General features: G+C 41.6%; 1 protein-coding gene across 1 annotated transcript in view; it reads right to left on the bottom strand.

Moving 5' to 3' along the window:
- ZNF423 (zinc finger protein 423) overlaps window positions 1-4,784 on the bottom strand; it is a 164,739-nt gene extending 159,955 nt beyond the window's left edge. Inside the window, exons 1-2 of the mRNA XM_086468823.1 lie at window positions 4,673-4,784; window positions 616-696 (exon numbers count right to left, since the gene is read on the bottom strand). Coding sequence (XP_086324949.1) covers window positions 616-696; window positions 4,673-4,769 — 178 coding nt within the window. The 5' untranslated portion in view covers window positions 4,770-4,784. The remainder of the gene's footprint in view (window positions 1-615; window positions 697-4,672) is intronic.
- Between the last annotated feature and the right edge of the window lie 19,463 nt (window positions 4,785-24,247).

Below are 24,247 nucleotides of genomic sequence, written 5' to 3'. Positions count from 1 at the left end.
TTTTTAGCTTGAAACACTAGTCAGGTTAAGAGAAAGGAGCAGAATTCTGGCAAGGACAAGAGCACTCAGACTGAGCCACAACACGGTAATTAGGGCCAGTAGGTCATTAGAGACACAGCTGTATAAACTAGGTGTATAATTAAGTTTCCACACTGCTTTTTCACAACTATATTTCAGTTTCTTTTGTGGAGGACAATGAGTAATTCATTAATTTAAAGATGCAACAACAGCAGCAGCAAAAAGACAGAAAATATCTGACTTGCCAATCAGGTGAGACCAAAGATTTCAATTTGGGGGGAGAGGGCTAATTTTGGAAATACATGTAAGAAGTCTCTCTTTGTCAGTGGGAAGTACAAAGAGCCACCTGACAAAAACATTCATGAGACATTGTCACTTGTTGACAAGCTGCCGTATACGGTTTTCTGGATAAGCATCCCGCATATACGGTCGCATGGCAATTATAATTCTTGTAGCAGGTGAAATACAACAAAATGCAAAATTATACACTAGCATGAAACAGTTACAATACCTTATTTCAAATGTAAGCCTAGTGTACAAGTTACAGGGCATTTAAAAGGAGCAACTGCAAGACTTTAATTATAAACTAGTTCCTACCGTACAGTAGTTTAGAAAAATCAGCCGCTTCCAAGCTGGCAATATCCATATATAGCTCTGCTGCTGTTTGAAACAGACAACCTGTAAAGTTATCAACAACAGAAGAGGACCTCATGAAATGCTCAGAGACCCCACCGAAACCTACTTCTGTCCGCTTCACTGATGCACTAATTTGCTTTAAAACACTCTAAATTCACTTGAGAAACTGAAGAAAAAAGCTTACATGATGCTATTCTGACCCATGGGATGGGGTGACATGGGTGGAGGGAGCAAAAATAACACAATAAAATACTGGAGCTAAACCCAGGCTAACACAGGTAGATTAAAACACACAAGCGAAATAGCAAATCTCGTGGGTTTTTAGCCACTTTTCATCAGAAAACAAAAAACTTGGTATCAGCCACCAGACAACAATGTATCACAGAATAGCTGCTTGATGTGTGCAGCCTCTGTTGCTGGCTGGAGGACATAGTAGTTTGTAAATCCACGTGCAATTCTTTACTCTTGTCACTAGTGCTATAAGACAGCATCACGCTACAACACCTACACTGTAACAGCAGTCTGTAAAAAAAATGTATAAAAAAGACTGCACATGATGCCGATGGCAATAACTCAGTCTTCTCTAGTTAAAGGGAGATGGGATGCCAGTGAGTTTTAAATTCATTTTAAAAGCTTAACACATCCAGTGTATACACTAGGTGTTTTTATTTATTCTTACAGTATTTTTCAAGATGCTTGCTAGTTGTTTAAGGCACTATTTCCAGGACTGCTGCAGGAGAGCTCATTTGTGGGGGCAAGCTGGGAGACAAGGGAAGACATGAGCCAGTAAGGAAATGTGATTTTCTTTCAGAACAAGCTGCCCCCATTTAGACCCTTTTCAGATCCCCGTAGACACTGGAAACCTACAACCTGCAATCACAGACATCAGTCATGAGCAAAAGGTACAAAAGGCACCTAATTCTGTCAGAAGGAGAATATCTCTACTACACTGACATCAAAAGGAATGCCACACACTTATGCTACCAGAGATGTCTAGATTTCAGCAGTGTTTTGTCCTCAAAGAAACAAGTCTGAAATACATGAAAAAGCAAGGGGGGGAAATGGCTGTTTGTTACCTCCTTACATGTCAAAGCAGCTGTGTTCAAACTGTATTATAACTTCAGCACGCCGTAATGAATTTCTAAGGGATTCCAGTGAAATAGATGGTTTATCCTATTCTTTGGAGTGATCTCTTGTAATCCTGCAACACTCCTGAGCTACAATACCTTCCTAACTTCAGTATCCCAAAGGAAGTCATTAGTTACATTGTATTATCAGCCTGGTGATATTATCACTACAAATATTACCTGTATTGATCTGGAGCCATGTAGACACGACTGAAAACCCTGCTTCAGACTAAGTCATGAAAACCTAGCTTGCCAAGAGGTCAGGCACCGCATTACAACCTCGGATGTGTCAGGCAGGCATTATAGGCAAAAAGAGTGCAGGGTAACTAAGGACACAGTCAAATAGCTTATTTTGTGGGTAAAATCTTTAGAAACACCAAACTTCCTAATGCAGTCTTAGAGTTTCACCCAGGTGGTGCATGTCTTTTCAGAGGAACTGAACAAAGATATGAATTTTGCATGCTTTCAGCAAAAATTCTCATGGCTATCAAATGAACTGGTAGATCTGAAAGGGTTAGGGTTTTTTTCCTCAAGGTAAGATATGTAAGTATCAAGCAATATTCCAGATTGTCTTCATGGAAACATTCTCATTCCAGAATATATGAGTACAATCTTCCTATTTACTTTAAATCGCTTCAGGACACTAAACTAAATAGAAAACAGACACTCTTGTTCTGGAACAAGGATATTCTCACATGGAGATAATTAGCACCTATTTCATGTATATGCAGATAGTTATATAGTGCCTTTTTATGACAAAATGTCTTTGTAAATCATCAGCACATGTGAAGACAGTAAAAGATGAAGTTATGCTACCTGCAATCAAAAATTAGCAATGGGAATACTAACCAATTATTTTGAAAAGTCTCAAAAAATGTAATTTATTTTTCTTAGTTTCGCTACAGAATATTACATTGAGGATAAATAAAAACTGAGGTGTGAAAACACTGACTGTATTGATACAAATAGAATCTCTAGGTTGCTACATTTTAACGTATAGTTGCCTCGGGAAAAAAATTGCTCCTTTTCATAGTGCTGTTGATCTCCAGTCACAACTTTATGTTCCTCCTCTGGATTCCCTGCCAGCAGCTCCCGTGCCTCTCCACCCTGCTCCACTCCCCCAGTTGTGCCATTACACCTGTTTGGGGGACCATACAGTGAACCAGACCCAAGCAGACACCTGGGCTAAAAACAGCCTTTCTTTTGGAAGGGGCTTAGCCCCAACACCATGAGCAGCTGTACCGGCACAAGTAGGAGACAGGGCAGCGACGGAGCAGCAGCCACCCAGGGACAGCTGCTGGGGACATGCCCTGCAGCTGCAGGGCTGCCCGCCTGCCCTGGTGGGATCCTGCCTGTCCCGCTCCCCATGTGGGATGCCATCGGAATGACCTGTCCCTGTGAGTGCTCCTTTGGAAAGGACCGATGTCCGCATGGGCTGTGCGCCTCACCTTCCAGTTTGGGAAACAAGGATTTTTCTAGTCTATGGCATTTTCTTGCTCATTACCCTGCAGTAGAGTATGAGTGTCGTTTGCAGAAGTCTCAGGCCAATGCCACAGTTGTGAGCTGGCCAAGAAATTACCCTGGAAGAAGTAGCCTTTCAATTTTACACCCTTTCAAGTTTGCAACTTACGTAGGGTTTAAATGAGAGCATAGAGCAAGGAGCCCTGGGGCCAGGCGTAGGACCGCAGTCCCTATCCACCTGCAGGCTGGGGAAGAGCCCCAACATCCCTCTGTCCTTTCTCCCAGCAAGCAGATGGGAATGAGAGCAGGAGGGTCTCCTCTGCAGACCAAAGTGAGACAGGGGAGGATACTCTCGTGGTGGGGAGTCAGACGGAGCCAAAGCCCCCACCTGACCCTCCCTCCCTTGCTGTACTCCGTTTCCTGTATTTTTTCTTGGCTGAGCATCATTTTACAAAAAGAAGAGCAGAAAACATAGACTAATTACCAAACAAATTAAGTGGCCAGGGAGGAATATGCACTCAGGAGAAAGAAGATGGGATACTGCTACACCGGAGGAGAAACTAACTCTCCTGCCCTCTGCCAGCCTCAACCTATGCATCTGCTGTAATAGCAACTGCCTAAAAATATTTTAGACAAGTGCGGAGGAAAGTGATGGCAGAGTATTCAATTCCAGGAAGGTGAAGGATGAGAATCTCCAATTTAAATACATATGAACATATTTCTGCACTCCCCCTCCTAAGATTTTATTTAATCTTTCGTAAAATCTGCAAAGCTTTTTACTACCCTGTAAATCGGCTTAGCATGCTCTGCAGAATACCTGCTGCTACCGCTGGCCATGCAAAGGCAGCCGTGCAAAAGCAAGATATGTTGCAATTGTTCACACCAATGCTCTGAGCTTGTTCTTACTTTACAGAAAGTAAAAGCAAGATCAGCATAGGTTGATGCCATCCTCACCTCCATAAAATTCAAAAGGCAATGCAATAATAACCTAGGGAGAACGGTGTATTTTTAAGGTGGGATTATGAAACTCACACTATGAATTTTAATCTCAGAAATCATCTTGTTCTTTTACAGGGTTCAGAGGCCTTTCTTCCTGTGAGTTTTGAACTCTTCAGTCATTTAACTTTTTTAATCTTCCTACATTTGGAGAGAGAGGGAAAAATACCCTGCCTGAAACTTTTAGCATTAAAAAAACCCCACAACATTTTTGTCTAACGTAATTACTGACAGATTCCAATTGGAAAGCTGTTGCTTTTATTTTAATTTTATTAAAGGAGTGAACAAAGGCTACCCAAGGCACCACAATAAAATTACATTAACTGTAAAATTACATTATTAATTCTTTAATCTCACTTGAGGCCTCAAGCTGTTGCTATGTCCAATTACCCAGCTAACCACCTGTCAGAACTGTAAAGCTAGTTTAACATTACCTCCAGGACAGTTGTGTGCCCTGTGTTCAGTCAGGTCTGCCAGTGAATCGAAGTCCTGCTGACAGTTATCGCAGGTGTAAATTGACTCATCCTCCATGTCTTCATCTTCCTCATTTCTCTCTTCCTGGCTCGTCACACTGTTCCTCTCTTCCAGGGCCCGGCTGTCCTTCGCTTCGCTCTCCAGCTCTCCTCCCAGGCCACCTGCCAACAGCAAGAACATCCTCTAAGTTTGAGAGGTCTGAAAAATAAGAGCTTTAAGAAGGATGTTGCACTTATTAAGATACATTTAATTACAGCTGCTCTCACATTATTCCCGACACCTTTCATTATATTAATGTGGTTTTTATATCATGCGGTGCAACAATTCTCAACTGTATTCTCTGCTGCTTAGTGTGAATCCTGCAAACACTCTCTCCTAATCTTCTCTGGTGGGTGTATAGCGGGAGCTTCTAACTCTCTGTCATATAAAGTTGTTAGTGTTTTATCACTTAACCAGATTCTCAAAGCTTTAAAAACTGGCAAGATTAATTACAGCCCGCAAAGAAAAGCCATGTGCTGAATTTTAATTCTCAATGCTCTCTTCTCCCCACCGCCTCCAAGCCCCAATGTTAGTAACAACAAGAAAAAAAAATGCCCTAACTGAAGAACCCCAAAGCACACATATACCCCAGGACATGAAAGCTCCTGCTGAACCAACAAGAGGCACTTTGCTGGGCAGATGAGCCTTGCGCTGTGCCAACCTAGCCAGGAGCCAACAGCATTTCATCTGACCTTCAGGTCTCTCAGATACTTTTTATCTTCATCCGTGACCGGAGCGTGGGCTGGCACAAATATCTTTGCTAACAAACCCACAAGTTTTCATGCGCATTAGTGTACAGGGAGACTCCAGAACCACTCCGGTGCAGTGGGGCCATGCACCCCAGAGCCATGCCAGCGGCATCTCGCTCTCTGTGGGCAGGGCAGTGGGAGGCAGGGGCAGCCTGCCACAGTCAGTGCCCCCAGCATGCACTCAGTGGCCTGTCATGAGGGACGGGCTTGCAGCCACGTCCTCACAACTCCGCGACAATCCCTCAGCCACGGTGGACACCCAGGCTTGCCTGAAACGGAGATGCCTGCACCTCTTCTGCACACTTGTCCCACCAACATGGGCAATACAGCTGCAGGTGCTACACCTGCACCACTTCACCTGCCTCTGTGAGCACTCACACTCTCTGAATACACCCTGTTGGTAAGATGGGAACATTTGAGAAGTCATCCAGAAAAGCAAGATGGAACCGAAGGCTCTTCCAGCAGAAGAGATCCTCCTGCACTGTGTGCTGGCTGACCCCAAAAGCCCAGGAGCTGCTCTCAGCCAGGCAGGAGGGAAATGCCACCTTGTTGGTTCAGGATGCATTTGGGTTTTAAGCCACTGAGGAAATGCCAGCAAACGGAGAGATGAATTGTTTCTAAAATTAGATCACTGCCAAAAAGATTAAGGACAATGCTGAGAACATGAAAAAAGCTGAAAAATAAAATTTATTAAAGATGAAAACTAGTTACCACAAGCGCTGCATGTTAGTAGAGCTCTCCTACCACTATCCAGCCAGAGCACATTTTATACCATCTTCTGCACTGTGCATGATAACACAAATCAACCGGTGCAAAATGCTCTGCAGTTTTCCATGGAGCACTTGTAACATGACGTACCCTTCAAATTGCAATGGAAATATTAAAAATCAATGCCTGCTTGTGGTTTATCACAGCATCCCTCTTAGCAATTAACTGAACTGCACATTTTCAGTTCTTTTACAGTTAAATTATACATACTTTCTACTACAAAATTCCCATTAAGGGCTAGATATAATGTTGATCTTAAAAAAATCAGATATGCCACTTACACAGTGGTAAAGAATTTAAGGATTTGGTTATAAAAAGTATCACTCACTAAGCTCTCCATATTGTGAGTTGTCATCTGTACTACGTTTATTCGATAAAATGCTGTTCGCTGAACCTCATGCTTTATAGACTCTTCCTTAAATAAAAATGTATTGTAATGAAAAAACCCACGTGATTCTGGTTCTCTTCACCAAATAATAAGTCACATTCAAAGCTATGCTAGCTTTGTTTTACTTCACACATCATTTAATGCACATATTCAAATTCTCACTTACAATTTGTCATATTTACTTGGCACACCTTTATACAGTTTCTCATCCCAGACTGCAATCACAAACATTTTAGCTCATTCAATTTTTTTAAAGCCTGTATGTCCTGCAGACTTGATAGTTAATAAATCAGAATGTCAACTCTCCGGTTTTATAAGACAGAAACCTATAAAAATAGTCCAAGTATATAAATCTAACCTAAAGAACTGCCACCTGCTTCCATGCCGCCTGCCGACGAAGACCTCAGGGAAGCACTTCTGAACTGACTTTGCCACAACCTGAAGGAGAAACTTCGGCAACTTTGGGGAGCTTTAAGGGACCTTTAGCAGAAATTTTGTCTTTTGACAGTTAACCTAAAGACCAGCTGATCTGGTGAATACAATGTGACGAATTCATCCTTGGTTTTACTCCAACACTTCATGACTACATCAGGGATAAAGCTGTTTGACCGAGTCCAACAATAACAAATCATTTAGCACACTGCTTTAGGAAAAATAAATTGTACAATGTGAGATAAGAAAATAGATTCCCGACTGCAAAGCAAAATTCCAGAAACATTTTTTAATTCCCTGTTGAATGGGAAATCTGATCCTCTAGGCAACTTTTCAAAAGCATCGTTGCTTGACAGAGTTGTATGTCAAATAACACAACAGTGAATCTTGCATAAATTATTTAGCAAATGCAACATTGCTTTAAAATGAGATTTTTTTTTCTGTTTTCAGTGAGTTGAAGGAATTGTACATGTCTGCCACGCCTCAGTGTTACTGTCCTTTGAATAACATAGTGTTCAGATTCCTCTGCTGAGCCACATGCTTGCTGCTTGCCTTGTAGAAACCAAACACTGCTGAGAAAAATCTGGGGAGTTTCTTGGGGTTTTGACCTTTGTCTCCAACATTTTGACCGCAAGCTGCCAGCGAGGTGTGCGAGGTGAGGGTGGCCCCAGGGAGACACTAGCTCCTTGCCCAGGGGAGCAAAACAGCCAGCGAGCACCAGGGCGGTGATGGGAATGGGTGGTCCATCTAGTAAGGAAAAAGCTTCAAACGCAGCCCAGCTGCTCCTGCGGTGAGCTCAGTTTCCCTGATGAGGACAGCAGGCCGTGAGCATTCCTCAGGAACTCATTTCTGAGGAGTTTTGCTGTAGTTGTTCACAAATTTAACCTGCAATTCTCCTGCTGGCAAGAACTCCAGGAGCACCCCACCCCAGCGCAGCCAGGCATGAGCACACTGCTGGAAGGTTTTGCGTCACCACAGGAGGCCAAGGTGCTGCTGGCACTGGGAGCAAGGATGATTCTGGGGCTATGCCAGGCTCAGAGGGGACATGTCCATGCACTGCCACACAAAGGGGCTTCTTGGTGGCTTCTGAAGTCTCCAAAGATTGGTGGCTATCTTGTAGCACCAAGCACAGATACGTGTATTTACTGACAAAGCTAATTTTTAAGATGCCTTTGGATTTCAGTGAACTTAATTCAATAGCAAGAAGTTTCTATCTAGATTGCTAAAAATAAATAACAATAATCGCAGTAACTGACCTGCAAGGAATTTGTTCAGGGAACACCTCTGCAAAGGCGGCACAGCACCATGGGCACATGGCTCCCACCCACCACCGGGACTTTTGTGCACAGCACAAGCGTATGGGCAAACACCAGCAGAAGGGAGCTGCTGGCACCGCATTTTAGGATAAATGATCACGAGTTAATTCTAAAGGGAGAAGGGGGGGGAATGCCCTTTTCACAGAAGTGTTATAGTGTTATTAGTAATTTTTAAATGAACCTGCCATCTCTAATAATGGCTTTAAAATTTTTCTTTTAAGAGCAAGAGAGAATTTGAGAGATCAGCCTGGAAAGTACACTTCAGTCTATCTGAAATCTCAGGAAACAGGGTTGAGGGGCTTTTTGGTTTTGGGGTTTTTGTGTCTGTCGTGTGTGTCCCATCGCCCCCCCCCCCCCCGTAGCACAGTGGAAGGCCTGCAGGGCTTTACACAATAAGAATATTTTACCCTATGACCTAAACAATTTGGCCAACAGTCAAGAATATGTTATTCTAATTGCCACTAAAGTTAATGTTGTTAATGACTCTTGGTTTTTCTGTAAAAGACAGCTTATGCTCTAGAAAGTTACTATTTCAAAGGGGACATAGCAAGAACTGGGAGTGTTCCTGCCTGACCTGGTGGTCCAAGGAATGTGGCAAACTTGGCAAAGCTGGAAAAGCAAATTCCCAAAGGCCTGGCTTGAAAGTTGCAGTCAGTAGAAATGCCTTCTGAGCTGTGTTCAAAACAGCTCTGTTACAGGAACAACGCACTCCTAAAGCCAAATATTTGAAAACAGATTACATGTACCATGTTCAACTCGGGCCTCACTGAAGTCAAGAGCAAATTTCCACTTGCTTCAGTCAGACCAGGATATACAGCACCTCTGCCAGGCTGGGGTTGTGCTTGGAGCTGAGTGCGGCAGAGCCTCAGCCCTGGACCACAGTGTCAGCCCAGCTATGATGGCAGCAGCAAACTGCTTTGGGGACTTCAGTTAGTGATGCAGGGCTGAAAACACAACAAGGTTGGAGCCACACTGGAAGTGATGCTGATGCCTACCTACAATTTCCACTGAGACACATGGAAACAGGTAACACCGTGCAACACACGGGCCAGAGAAATTTAAAAACAAACCTCTTCACTTATTTTTTCAGCTGTGGAATCAAATATGGACAGTTTAAACTTTTTATCTTATCAACACAATACAGGGCATGCAAGCCTTTCTGTCTTTGTGCCAGTAAATTTTCTGGGTCTTTTTTTTTTTTTAGTTTGTTTTTTGTTTTTTAAGCCTGAGGACTTTTTAAAGCTGGGATTTATTTTAAATCTAGGATTGTTCTTTGGAACTTACTATTTAGTGCAGGGTCATGTCTGGTTTTGAATACCTCCGGTTACGGAGCTTCCATCAAGAGCTGTTTCTTTACAGTAGGCATACACTGATTTAATGCTAGACAGCACTTCCTATCACAGCAATTTTGCCATGCAGAGCTAGAGCTGCAGTCCACAGAGTGCCTGAAGTTGTGCTGTGCAAATCTGTACCTAAGCATGTACACACACATGCACACACAGTGCTGAGGTCTGAGAGCTGGAAGGCAAAAGATAAAATGAAGAGGGGGAAAGAGGAATCTCTTCATTCCTCTGCTTCGTGCAAACAGAAAACCATCAAGGTCTCACAAAGGGCTACGATAATTCCCAGAAATTTTCTGGAGATGCAGGACAAGTGATAAAAAGTGACAAAAGTAAACGACACTGAAGAAATAAAAGCTAATTGCTGGAGGAATGACGGATGCTGGCACACAACTGACACCCCTCCTGGGACTCAGCGCAGCCCCAAGGCGCCTGCCCAGGGCTGCACCCACCCAGGGGTGCAGCCTTCCTGCCCTGCTGCCGCAGGGCTGCCGCTCAGCTCCCCGGCAAGACAAAAGGAAAGGAAATTTCATTTAGAATTAGGAAGCGAGAACAAAAGAAACAAATTACTTAAAGGAAAAGCCTAATCTAAACGTTCGTTAGTAATCGGTTCCCTTGGTGTCAAATGCCAAATCAGTGTGGGGGAAGTCTCTGCTTTTATGTGGTTTGTTACATTTTAGTATTGTCTCTAGCACTGTCATACAGCAAGAGAATCCCAAGTTCTTTGTCATTTGTGGTCAAAGCAGAATAAACAGAGGCAAAAAAGCCACTAGTGTTTCAGTAATTAAAACACAAACAAACCTCAGCTAAAATCTTCCCATAGGATGATTTCCGGGGTACCCCCACTCTGTGGCTCTTCAACATTTCAAAAAACGTCTTTTTTAAATACTTGCATCTTGAACGCAGGTATTTGTGTGTGCTACCTCTCAATGGACCAGGGCCCTAATGTAAGCCACTGTAGCCACTGTGACATCCCCATGCAAAGCATCCAAAAACCTGCTCTAGCCAAGCAAACCAGGTCAGAAAGAGTAAGTTGCATCCCAACTCTAAGACCAGGACCAGGTATTAAAGGCAGCTTGTTCTGCACATTGAGTACTTGCTACATGCATCAAAACCAAGCAGGTTTGGTGCTGTCATGCAATGCAGCACAGGTCTTTCACAGAGCTTCAAACCACATGGGGTAAAAAAAGGTGCCTAGCTGAAAAACAAAGAGCCAGAAAGGATAATGCATGGAACACCATGGTATATTCATGCAATGTCACATTGCACGGGATGCCTACGTGACAGAGCAGAGTGAGTGAAGTGCAGGCTGCCACGCAATCCTGCTGATGCTCAATCGCCACGTAATGCTCCTTGCAGGCTGAAGAGATCCACGCATCAGATCTTGCCTTCCTTCTACGAGAGGAAAAAACAATCATAATACCAAAAAATTATTTGATCCAGCATGTAGTTAATGGCGTTGGCCTCCTAAGACTTACAACTTAATAAAATTGATCTCACTGCAGTACTGTAATGAAGAACAGTAGGATAAGGCTACCCTTGAACCATGAAAATTGTATATTGTTACCTCCTCATGCCCTCCTAGGGCTATGGCCGCTGCAGCCTCTCCAAGCTGTCATTTGTCTGACTCTGACAGCAGACTCCACCGACAAGCAGCAACGGCGGCTACAAGAGCTTCTTTTGGAAAGGCAAGGTAAGAGGGAGAGTGCTCAGTGCTAGGTATCTCTCTGGATAATAACCCACAGGGTAAAAGCACGGATTATACTAATAATACAGTTTTGTGTGAAGTGTGTTAACAATAAAATATATGAAAGTCAGAGACTTTAGGAAGCACACATGATAACATTTCACAACAGAGTCTTACTAGATGCCAGTACATATTAAATCATATTTGTTTCTAAGTAGGTGGACCGTTCTCAGTGTTCTTTAACCTAGCAAAGAAAAACTATTTTGGTAGGGTAATGCACCTCCTTCTACATCTGCTTGTACACACACTTTAGGAGAAAAGTGTTCTAAACTAAACTCCCTGTAACAACTAACCAACTACTGCCAGTGCCTCCACTGCCACTGCCTGCTTCTGCCGGCATTGCACTGCTCACAGAATTGTTAATGACAGCCCTGCACACCCCCCAGCATCCTCCTCTCAGCATCCTTCTATTAACTTACTTACACCAACATTTCGCAGAGAAAATGTTCATTTTACTTTACTGATACAATACAATTTTCTCAAATTAGCAGCTATAATGTTTAAGAAAACCTTAAGTGTCTACCTTGATTTTAAAGGCATGGAAAGAGCTGGCAGGAACCCGTGGCAGAGGACTAGCAGCTTGTTGCAACCTCCTGTGCTGTAGCACAATCACAGGCATCCCATGCAGAACAGGTAACGCACGTACCTTGCTGCCTCGCAGTGCCTTGCTTCCACCTGAGTCCACCTATATCTATATATGGTTATCTCTATATAGTATAGAGGTATACCATATATATATTTTTATATATGTATATATGGTATAATTGCCCTGTTTTCTGCAGTGCAACCAAGACCTCGCCCTGTGTTGTTCTGCCTCCATGCAAATCAACCTCATTGCTAGTATGTGCATAGTAACTACCACATATATATATTCATATGGACAGTCCTGGCCCCACGTTCTCTACATCAGTGTTACTATTTACCTCCAGCATCTGACCTGAAACCCACTGGCTTTACTCAGTCAGTGATTTCTACATCACACTCACATGCACAAACTCACCCTACAACCCTGGTTTTCTTGGATTTCAAGACTTCCATAGCAACATGCTAGAGAAACCTTTTATTAAATGCTGCTAATTTTTTTATTGATCAAACTGTGAGCCATTTCATTTTCCATTATAGCAGAAATCTCCTATAGGAGCATTCAGATTAAGTTTCTTTATTCTGTTTCTAGTAGCATGTCACTTTTAATCAGTTTTTAGTTTCATTATTGCTCAAAAATTAGAAAGCAGTTTCTCTGCTCTTTATTGCTTTTTTTAGGTTTACTGACTGAAGGGTTATTAAACTTGGAAAATATAGAGACAGGCGTAACGTGCTAAATAAATTCCTCACTGTCTCTAACTAACTTTAACATTAGCTTTTTTTATATATAATTTTTAGGTTTATTTTCACTGAAAGACTGCTTGTAATTATTACTCATGTTCTCCCCAAACACTTATGTTACTAAAGTGTGAAATGTCTTCTAACACAAAGACAGTTCTCTGGGAAGTAATTACAAAAATGCATTCAGGGGCAATAATTTTATATTAACTGTCAGCAGCATACATCTTCTGAAAAGGCACTTGTTATGAAGGAATTATTTGTGTGGAATTTGAAGGCACTGAAGGCAAAGGAAAACTGCAGAAAAGCATTAAACTGAAACTCCAGATCCCTCATCAAGGGTCAGTTTATGTTTAAATCATTACCTTGAAGGCAACCCCACACCTTCCAAAGAGTCTATTAGAAAGACAATTACAATTTATGCACAAATTGGACACAGTCTCCAGTTCTCGGTGTGGAACGATTTACATCCCCTTCTTAAGGAAATTCTGAGCTGCTAATCAAAAAGATATATCTGAAAATTATGGGCTTCTATTAACCTTTCACTGATGACAACGAAAATACTTGCTAATGATTTACGGGTAGTAACAAAAATAGCGGCCTTAAAACTGACCAGGCACATTAAAAAGATATCTCTGTCTGTAATGGCTACAGGAAAAGATTTAATGAATATTTCGTAGTAACTTTTAGCCTGTAGGCTAATCCCTCAATCCGTAGGAAGGTGAAATAACTCAGTGAAATCACCAATTTTTAAAAAGTGAAACCGAGCAACAGTGATTAGGCATCACATCACTTTAAAAGTGCTTTTTAAAAAAAAAAAAAATCAGATAAGGAAATCACAAAACCACCACCAAACAGTAAAATTTCCTCTTAACTGTACCTTCAGGTACCTTTCAGCCTTTCTAGTACTTTTACTAAAATGATTTAAATGTTACCATGTTCTGTGACACATACATTTATACACCAAAAAGCTGACAAAGAGCTAAGTTACTATTATTTATTTGCATGCAAGCAGCAGTGGGATTGTACTTTACAGTGTTAACATCACATAATGTTTATCAACTCTTCAGTGTTTGGCAACCAGTTTACAGTATAAATATGGGATGTAAACACTTCCCTGCCACAAAAAAAGCACCGTAAGTGAATTTTAGAGAATACAACAACAGGCAGAGAGCAGAGCAGTCCAGAGCATGCCACGTGTTTGGTTACTGAAACAGAGCCTGACTGCAAGACTCTGCCCAGTTATTGATCCCAGTTCCCCCAGGGTGCCCTCTCGCCCCTCCGCCCACCAGGGCTGGGGAGTCTGCTCCCCAGCCCCCTGGCAGGGCTCCAAGGAGAGCAGCACCCCTCTTTTGCACTGGGGTCTCCTCCTTGGAAAGCACAGGCTCAAAACACCAGGGGAAGGTTTCGGCAGGCTACAGTGGGCTGCAGGGGGGCCCAGCGGTTCATGAGCAGCTGGAAGAGCAAAGGAGGAAAGCTCCTCTCCTGTGTGCATCTGAGCCGCAAAGCACAGCTCGTAACAGAGCAGGAAGTCACAGTCCTAGAAGGGACACCTTGCTTTCTACCATGGCTCGTTTCTGCTCCGTTTGCTACCAGGGATGTTCCACATCCAAGTGCAAACAACAGTTACCACCGCTTTTTCACAATATCACACCTCACAGTTCTTCCGATGTCAAACAGCAATTCGCTTTGTAGCTCTCTGCAGCATTCAAATCAAATAGTGTGTTTGCACACAGCTGTCCAAACTTCTCTGCTATCATCCGCTTACTCAAGACAGGTAATAGTTGTGCAATGGATTATCTGCTTCTGGAAACACAATGCTATTGTCCACTTCCAGATTCTTAAGGTGTATCTGAATGGGAGTAATGGCCACCTTCAGTTCCAATAATGAGGTTCAAATCAAAACTGATCTAAAATTCATTCATATGCACGAGGAAATTAGTATGCAGCAAGTATTAACTTCAACATGAAGTGCAGTTCTTCATAAAAATGTACTCTCACTCTTTGACATGCAACTGTTAAATAACACTGACCATCGCAATCTAAGTAAAATCCATGTAAATTTTCAGCGCAATAATGGCACTTTATTTAGGTATACAAATATTTTAATAATGCTCAACTAATTATTTTTCAAGTCTCTGTTGAAGACAAGTGTCCTGTTTCCAGCAGTTCCATGGAATCCCACTCACACCTAACACAGGACATCTTAATTCACAGGCATGGCAAAACTTTTTTTTTTTCTTTTACGGAAACGGTGTGATTTTTTTAAAACAAAAAACAAAAAAAACCACCAACCCACCCCCCCCAACTTTAAGGTAAAGCCAGATATCTGTAAAACTTAAATCTATAGCTCCCTGAACAGACAGAAAATTTGGAAGCCTTAATAAAATTCACATGTGGCTTGTTATTGCAGCTGCATATCAAATGCAAAAATAAGGTATTGACTGGTTCTACTCAGAATAGCAGCTGCTGGAACTCTATATTAAAATAAACCTGTTGGTTTTTGAAGACAGAAAAATTGCAGATGATGTTATTTACCACAAGTGACAAATGTGACTGTGTATTTCAATGTTTGAATCCCCTCTGCCTAATTCAAAATGCAGATTCCTTTATTGTTTCCTTATAAGGTCCAGGACTTTGAATTGTCCTTTCTGCAGGTAAGTTCTGGCCCCCGGAAGGTTCCTGTCCTCAGTGTGTATGCACACGGGAGCGATATGGAACAGGAAAGCAGAGCAAGGCATCAATATAAAATATCCTCTTATGTCCCTGAACATGTTTCTGTCAAAATGCACTTTTCCCATGCTTAGAATATAGATTTATTTAAAAACTATGCTGAAGAGGAATGCCTTTCACAACCCAAACCTATAGGATCCTACAGGGAGCATTTGCATTCATCTTTTTATATCTATAAAAACCCCAAAACACTAGGACTGAAAGGGAAAGAGACAGAGCACTCTGCAAACTGTCAGGAACCAAGGTGTGGAATTGATACAGAGGGAAAAGATGGAAAAAGAAGGAAAAATGTATTGGGGCAGGAAGAAAAATACACTCAGGCAAATTAGAGAAGCAATAATTATTTCACTGACCTTCTCATGGGTCTTGATTTGCTCAGAACCTGCCTGGATTGTTTTCCAGCAGGAATGACAAGTGTGCAGCTGAAGGAGCATGGAAGGGACCCACTTCTGCGATAACTGTGACTGGAATTCTTCAAAATTGTGATCAAAGACCTGAGAGGTTTCTGTGGAGCTGGGTTTGTGGAGTTAGTTTCTTGGGTAAAACTCCTGTTTATACTCAGGGTATAGAGGATTGGACTTGGACCATAACCTAGTTGTGGGTTTTATGGTCTGATCAAATACCAAATATCTTGGAGGAAAAAAGCTCACTGACACTCTACAAACCTGGTTTGCTTTGGAAAAAAGATTCTTCAAATGCACCTGAGGAAAAAGCCCCATTTTCCCAAATGTATGCTTATGTGTCCCTGTTACCAGTTACTGCTGGCAAATGCTCAAGCCTCTGCTGCACAGGAGCCCTCCAAGCTGGGCACTGGCAGCAAAGTGAGCAGAAATTGGGAAAACAGTACCTTGGACTGCTCCAGCCAGATCTGGGAGGGACATCTGCAAGCAGCCCAAGTGATTTAGGAGCTGAACACCCACTGAGCGGCAACAGACTGTACCAAAAACCCATGAAATTGGAAGTTAATGAGAGTTAGGCACCTATATGTCTAAATGGCTTCAGAAGATTAGGGCTTACAAGCTTTCAGAAACGTTACCCTCAGGTCTCATTGTGCATGTGCATCTCTGCACGACCAGCACCAGACTGGGCACGATGTCTTGGTGCAAGTATTCAGACCACAGCAAAAGAATCCAGTTAATGAGAAAAGAGGCAACTGATTTAACAAGATTCTCAACCAGAAAAGAGAGAAGAAAGTCATATTATGCAGCACAGGAAAGAGTATCTAACAGGTGGCCAAGCTATTAGAGGAGTATCATATTCTGCAAAAAGTATTACCTTCTTTCATGACCGTGGCCAGCCCCTGCTGCACAAACACACACCTCTCCTGCCCAGCAGACACACTGAGGAGATTAATACAAACCGACAAGGAAACCAAATTAGCAGAACGACTCAGAAAGTTTCCTGCCACTTTCTGTTTGTTCTCTCTTCCCCAGGTTTAAAACATTATATGATTTTGGGCTGTGGGCTCAGTTAAATTTCAGTTTGTGCTTAAAACGAGCCCGCATGCAAAAATTAATGTACCTCAAATTTCCTTTCTAATTTCTTCCCTTAATACCAAACTCTGAAGTCCTACACGTTTCACTTGACAAAGCTATTAATTCAGTAATTTCACATAATTAAATTGAGCAAAGCAGAGTATTTAAATTGGAGCTAAGTGAAATATACTTCTCTGCAGCTCATGCTGTTCGAATTGTGCTGCACGCTATTCTGCTGGTGCTCATTTATTAATTCGGGATCGGCTGAAACGTGACACCACGTAATAAGGAATGCACTGGCTTCAATAAAATTAGAAATTTAAAAAAAAAAATTAAAAATCACAGAGGACAGTGAATCAAGCACCAAATGAAATAAATTAATCCCTCTGACTGAGCTGTCAGCAGAGCACTTCTGCACCCAGGTTTGTACTTTCCCTGCGATAAATAATTTCTGGCTAGAGGTTTTCAGCTATTTATCTCTGGAATAAGAAGTGAGCTGCATCAGTCCTCCAGCATGGTGATCCTCTTAGCAGTGCTAACACTTTTTCTCCTAACATCTTCCTGCATTCTTTCTTCTAGCCCTATGTGGTAAAGAAAGTGTGAAAAGACTTTTAAAAGAGTTAAAGCTAAATGGCTTTAAAGTCCTGACTCCCTCAGCCATCCCTCTCATTTGACAGGTCCTGAGTGTCGGGGCAGGAGACAGCAGCGTGGTATGAAGCATCAGGGAAGTGGCAGAGCCCTCCAATCTACTGCAAGGATGATGTATGGTTGAAAAAAAATGGACAGATAAAACCCTAAGTACAGGTTTTTGCAGGCAAATGAGTAATTTAAGGGGGAGAAATTAAGATGGCAAATAATGAAATAGTGGAAATACTTTATGTAATTATCAAAAGCCTCTCCAGAATATAGTAGTGATTTTTTCCTTTCTATCAGTGCTTTCTGCTTCTCAAGTTTCTTATGTACTACCTTAATTGAGCTCTTCCAGATACGCTGAAAGTCCCTCCACTTTTTCCTCAGCCTCGAAGGACACCTGTGAAAGGTGCAGTTCTGGACTGCTCATAACAACCCTCACCAGATACAGCTCATAATGACCCGCTTCTACTAATGAAAAAGCGGGGGTAGGGGGGAAATATTGTTGCTGTTTTAATTAAGCTTGTGAAGAGTTTAGTTGAAGAGAAATTAGATTTATTTACACACTGCTCTGTTGCTGATGAAGCACCAGCTATTTGGGAGAACTTCTAATTAACCCTAATTTAGTTGATATGCTCTTTAGCAGCCCTATTCCCTGTGTACTTTGCACTAGGTAAAAAGCAGTAACAAAATTATCCATTTTTAAAAGGCACATTTCTTTGTGAAGGCACATTTCTTTGTGGAGGCCCAGTCCCAACTTTTTTCCTTAAATTATTGAATTTGCATTTTAGTTGCTGACAAGTAGGAAGATGCACACTTGAGAACTTCATCCTACAAAACAGCTTTTTCAACAGCCAAACGCCACGGCTCGCGTGGGCAAGGCCACCACACCCGCAGCCCTGTGCAGCCCCTCTTTCGCAGCCCCATGGCTGAGGTGGAAAAAGGGGTCTGGGGTTTGCTTTGGACCCTCCCACCTGCTTTACGGCTATCACAGCTAGGAGTCTATTTTTAAAGCGCTTCCACTTCCTACATTCTCAGCCAATTATGCAGTCTGGCCACAACGTTCATTAACCAGATACGGTTTTAAAATATTTCATTACAGTATCAAGCTAAAAATCACTTAACTCTTCTGATGTGTTTTCTCATTTAATAGTTCACTGATGGTTCCACCATGCTTCCAGTGCCTGTGGTGTATCTATGGGTTTCTTTGCAACTCAGAAAGACGTTTAAAATACAACAGGTTTACAACCTCAGTATATTAAAAAAGCCCCCAAAATTCACCAGTTTTTATAAACCGTTTTGGAGGAAGAGCAAAGCAAATTCTTATTTCACTTTCACACACAAAACACCATAAACACTGAGCACCACTTTTTGGAAGTAAGAGTGAAAAATGGAACATAATTTAATTCTGTTATACAGAAGTATCTATGATTGCTTGTCACAACACAAACCCAGAGATGCAAAGAGCATTTGCAGAAGTGATATTCCTCATGTCTTCAACATTGCAGCTGTCTGCACACACAATATATAAAGAAAAAAATTAAGAAAAAATGTGGATTACTGCAACATCCTGGCCAGAAAATGTTTTACCAATCTGGCCATTAACTAACTTGTGCAAGATTTCAACTGAAATTCACCTTGATCAGAAAAAGTACATTTTTACTGCACAACCTTTTTTTCCATAAGATTATAGACTAAATGCTGCTCTCAGTTATACCTGTCTAACCCTGCTGATTTTGTATATGTTTCCTGGATGTTACTGTGGAAATTTGGCAATAAATGTATTTTGTTTAATATGATCAAGGAAGAGAAGCCAAGTGGGTTTTTTTGTTTGTTTTTTGGTGTTGTTTTTGTTTTTCTTTTTTTTTGTTGTTTTGTTCTTTTTTTTTTTTACACAGAACATTTCTCATTCATTTAACAGGATAAATGGTCATCTGAACTTGTGTGCTAAACACAAAGAGCCCCATATGAATGACTATCAAAGTTTTAAGTTTTCTCAGTTTCTATACGGGAGACACATTCTGTACAAATTGATGACAGCACTACCAACTGACCATTTCTCTGCAAATATAACCTGCCTGATTAACTCAACAATGCAAAATTGCAGTCCTCCCTATCGTCACTGCAAGAACAACAACAGACAACAAATTTTTTTAATATTATCAAAATTACACAGAGGAAAACTCCACTTCAGAACACTGCCTTCAAAATTGCCCAGTACAAAACGACTTTAAGACTTTTAAACAAACTTTATAATAAGGAAAAAGGCAATGATCTTTCTGTTGCTATAGCTGTATCTCCTTGATGTGTCAGCAAGAAAGGCTTGACGTAGCCCTTCTCGGGAGAAGGCTAATTCAAGTCTGAGTCACACACTTCATTTAACAAAAACCGTAAGTGAAATCAAGTAAAGATGGAACTAATCAGTCTGTCAAAATGATACACTTATAAACTGTGAAAACATCTGATTTAAGTCTTTGGATATGAAATAGTTCTCCGATTTTCTTTCTGCGGATGGAAACAACCACTATCTCCATTTGTGTTCACTTATCTGACAAAATCAGGGCACAGGAATTTAGTGTCATTTAATTTAAGACGCCTATAGCCCACATCCAAGCTGAATAATACCAATAAGCACAAGTCTACACCATGCCCAGCTCCGAGGGCTCTGAACACTCTCTCAGTTGAACGAGACCCAGGGAAAACCATTGCTCCTTCTCTCAAGGATATGGATGCCACGCTCCACTTCCCCACTTCGTTTCTGGGCTGCAGATGAGCAGGCAGCACAGAGCTGCTGTCTTTCTTTCACTCATTTATCTCCTCAAAATGCTCTTTTCTGCTAAAGATTCACACAACAGAAGAAGATTACATATACGCAGCCAGAGCAACAAATCTAAGTATCAGACCATTGTTGGAGGACTTTTTTCTGCCAGGCTGCTTCAGTTGGCCCCAGCTCACCACGCACACACAGAAGCATGTGACTGGCGAGCCACCTTCCCACCATACTTCTCTCAAACTGAAAATTCTCTCCAGCTTGGTTCAAACAACAGGCAGAGCCTTAAAACATATACACCATTACACAGAGAACCTCCCCATGACAGTGGTTTTCTTTATCGAAGCAAAAGCTTCCAACCAAGAGAGAAGAAATTTGCCTCCATGGTCCCTCCACTTTATGCTAGCAAATAACGCTTCAGAAATACTGCACCTTTCAACATCAGGGCGTTTAGAGAGGAAAGTGTGGGATGAAGTGGGATGTGAAATCCCACCATTCCACCGCAAGGAAAAGGGCTGTTAAACATCTGAGTTTTCCTTTTGGAGGTTTGATGAGTTTACTAAGCAAATTTAACAATGGAGTCACTAACTAGAATGCTCCAGTTTAAGAAAATGCGTGTTTTCTTTAGTTATAATGTTGCAATAGAATTTCACAGCTCTCGAAAGCACCTTTTGAGTTTGAAACACAACAGTAATACTTGCGTATCAGTTTATTTGTAAAACATCAACTTTTCTCTGCTGCAGAAACCCAGAATGTGACAGCTCAGAGTTGTGTCTCTTACCTTTTCTGAAGGGAAATAAGCCTTTTCCCAAGCATAGTGCCTACAAGTTCCAATCCAGCAACAAAGGTGCTGAACTTCCCATACCTAGAAAATTACGTCAGGAAAATATATTGCACAGAGTCACTTCAAATGCATCAAAGGTTCCAACAAGATGGTTATTTTCAGCCAAACTACCATGCTGCTGCTTAAATACCACTAAGCTGAAGGAGACCTTCTTTATCAGTTGTAAACTGCCAACTTTTCCTCAAGGAAACGCCAAGCTAAAATGTGTACATCTAAATCCTCACGCTGTCCAGCAGCATTCAGAGTAGTGTCATTCTGACTTACATGTTTACATTTTTATTGCTAATTGATTTACCCCTTCTGAAGGAGATGCCTTGAACAGGAGGCTTCCCTTCCTTCTCCCCTTACCCCTGTGCTCCAGCTTCATTACAACCCCAGCACTGTTGCCAAAATGAGATATTGCCTCATTTTTGGTACCGTGCCCTTGAAGGCATCTTATTAGAAAAGACCATTTCTTAATTAACATTTTTGATCTTTAATCTATTACACATCCCTTTAATCCCATACGGAGGAGCTTTTGGCCCACTTCCGTGGCGCGGCGGTGGGAGGCAATAGGCTGGCAATTTGTGCTGAGGGCTCTCTCCCAGCTGGGCTCCAGCGTGGCCAGCTGCAAGGCTGGCTATGCTCTCACCGGTCAGCAGCAGACATTCACATTTATTATTTTATTGCATTTTTTTTTTAATAAAGACTTTAGAGAGCCACCGCTCAGCGTTAAAGACAACAGGCAGAACGGCAAGCTTGCGGATGAGATCAGACTTCAGCAAGTGGCTGTCAAGCTCTTAAAATAACCAGCAAAATTCTAAGTCGGAGATTTAGTGGATCACCAACATGTGAAGTGTTAAGAAAAGTACAATGTTAAGTCCCTTACATCATTTTACTTGCAAATAATTACAGCAATTACAATGTGCTAACTGGCAATTAACATTACAGGCTTCACAACTCACCAGAATTTTTTAAAACACACTGTGGCCCTATGTAAATTGTCTCTTTGGTACTTCTGATTTGGTGGCTGTATGAGCTAATGGCTACACATTAGCTCAGCAGATCTCGGAACAGAATTGTCCACGTGCCAGATAATTTAATTAGAGGCTTGATCTTGTCAGAGCTTTATGCAACACAGACAGTGTTTCCAAGCAAAGTGTGCGGGTTTTTCCCTCTCTCTTTAGTGTTTTGTGACTGTCTAATAATTTCTATTAACAAATGCCAAAGCTATCCAAGGGAGAAAGGGGGCGCAGCTAGTAAAACATGCAAACAGGCAGGCAATTCAGTCTTAAGTGTGATGAATTCAAAAATATGTAGAGCAAGATGCATTGAGCACCTCTTCCATGCACACCCCAATCTACTGCCAGGTCTCTGTGCACATCTATTAAATCTTCATCGCGCTGTTCGTCAGCCTCAAAAAAGACAAAGGTCACTTGTCTCCAAGTGAGAGCCATAGGGTATCTCAAATCTCATTATAAATGGTCCCATTTAACAGTTTTCTCATTTGAATTTATAGACAACAAATACAAGATTATGAGACGAGCTCGGTTTATTTTGACAATGTCATTGTAATTCCTTGTAGCAAGACTAGAAAAAGGTTACTTTAGACACTAAATGACAGAAATACAACTATGTCTTCCATTATGGGAACATTTAGGCTATATGAACCTTTAAAAATCCTTTTCTATAAGTATTTGGCCTTATTTTCTATTTTCTACACATTCTTATGCTACAGTAACCATACTTGTAGCCTTGGTCTATGATAAGCTTGACAATTGAATCAAAAATACAGCAGTAATGGTTACAGAAACTTTTACAAGTCAGGTCAATGTTGAGTAGGACCCACTAGAGGTCCCTTCCAACCCAAATGATTCTAGTTTCCTGTACTGAATAAGCAAAGATTATTTGGGCAAAGCATCATAAATTTCATGCAGTTCTTCACTACAGAGTTTCATATCAACATTCTTACTCATCCCAGAAAACAAAGCAGCGGAGCTTGTTTATTCCATTTGGTTTTCTTCTTTTACAACATTGTTTATAAAACCCCATTCTCATGACTGGCACAATTGTTTTTTTCTCAAGAATGATTACTGGGGATCCACCACTGTGGCATTATTTTGTATTGATTTTTCTCATTAAGCAACAGGCCAATGTAATGAATTCTGTTATTCCTGTTTTACATTTATTCAGGCTGGGAGCTTTGAGCTACCATTTACAACTGCAATGTGTAAAGTAGTCAAAGTTTCTGTGAAAACCAAAGAAATTGTTCACCAGGAGACTTTCCTTCAACTCTTCAGCTGTCTGATTTCACAAAGGTAAAACCCGTTGCAATAGCTTCCTACAGCAGCATGGTTTCAACTTCCCTCACTCCTACCAGCCCAAAGCAGACTTGGAAAAGAAAAGCCACTGACCTGCAGAAACAACAGCAAGATGGGCTGGCAAGTGCCCATCAGTTCCAAAGCCGGAGCCCTCTGGGAAGGTCAACCTGCAGCACGGCACACGCTACATGATGCAGAGACAAGGTAGTATGGACATGGGGCACAAGTAAGACTTTCTATTAGGTTGGGAGGCTTAATTAGCATTTATAAAGTGCTTTGAGATCCTACATAAAAATATTTACTGAAATAAGCTCTAGAAAGCGCAATTTGCCTGACCATTCAGTCTGCTTCTGTCCTCAAATCTGCAGGAGATTAGCAAATTCAGAGCATGGTAGAATTGGATAAATTAGAGATGAGAAGGATTTATCAGGTGATCTTATCCATCCCTCTACTAATGTAAGACCATTCCTACAGTGTATTTTCAAGTGCTTTGTCCAGTCTGGCTGGAAAATGACTGAAGTGATGGCAGATAATACCAAGAGTCTATTAGATTCCACCACTAGGAAATGTTTCCTGATATTCAGCCTAGCATCTCCTTTGCTTTACTTTGGCCCATTACTGCTAGTTACACCCCTGAAGGCTATTGTAAGCAACACATATACTTTTCATCTAAAAGCACAGAAA

This window comes from Leptosomus discolor, chromosome 8 (genome assembly GCF_034619465.1).
Source record: "Leptosomus discolor isolate bLepDis1 chromosome 8, bLepDis1.hap2, whole genome shotgun sequence".
Lineage (NCBI taxonomy): Eukaryota > Metazoa > Chordata > Aves > Leptosomiformes > Leptosomidae > Leptosomus > Leptosomus discolor.
Note: the sequence above shows the minus strand (reverse complement) of the source record. Positions and strands in the feature narration are given on the sequence as shown.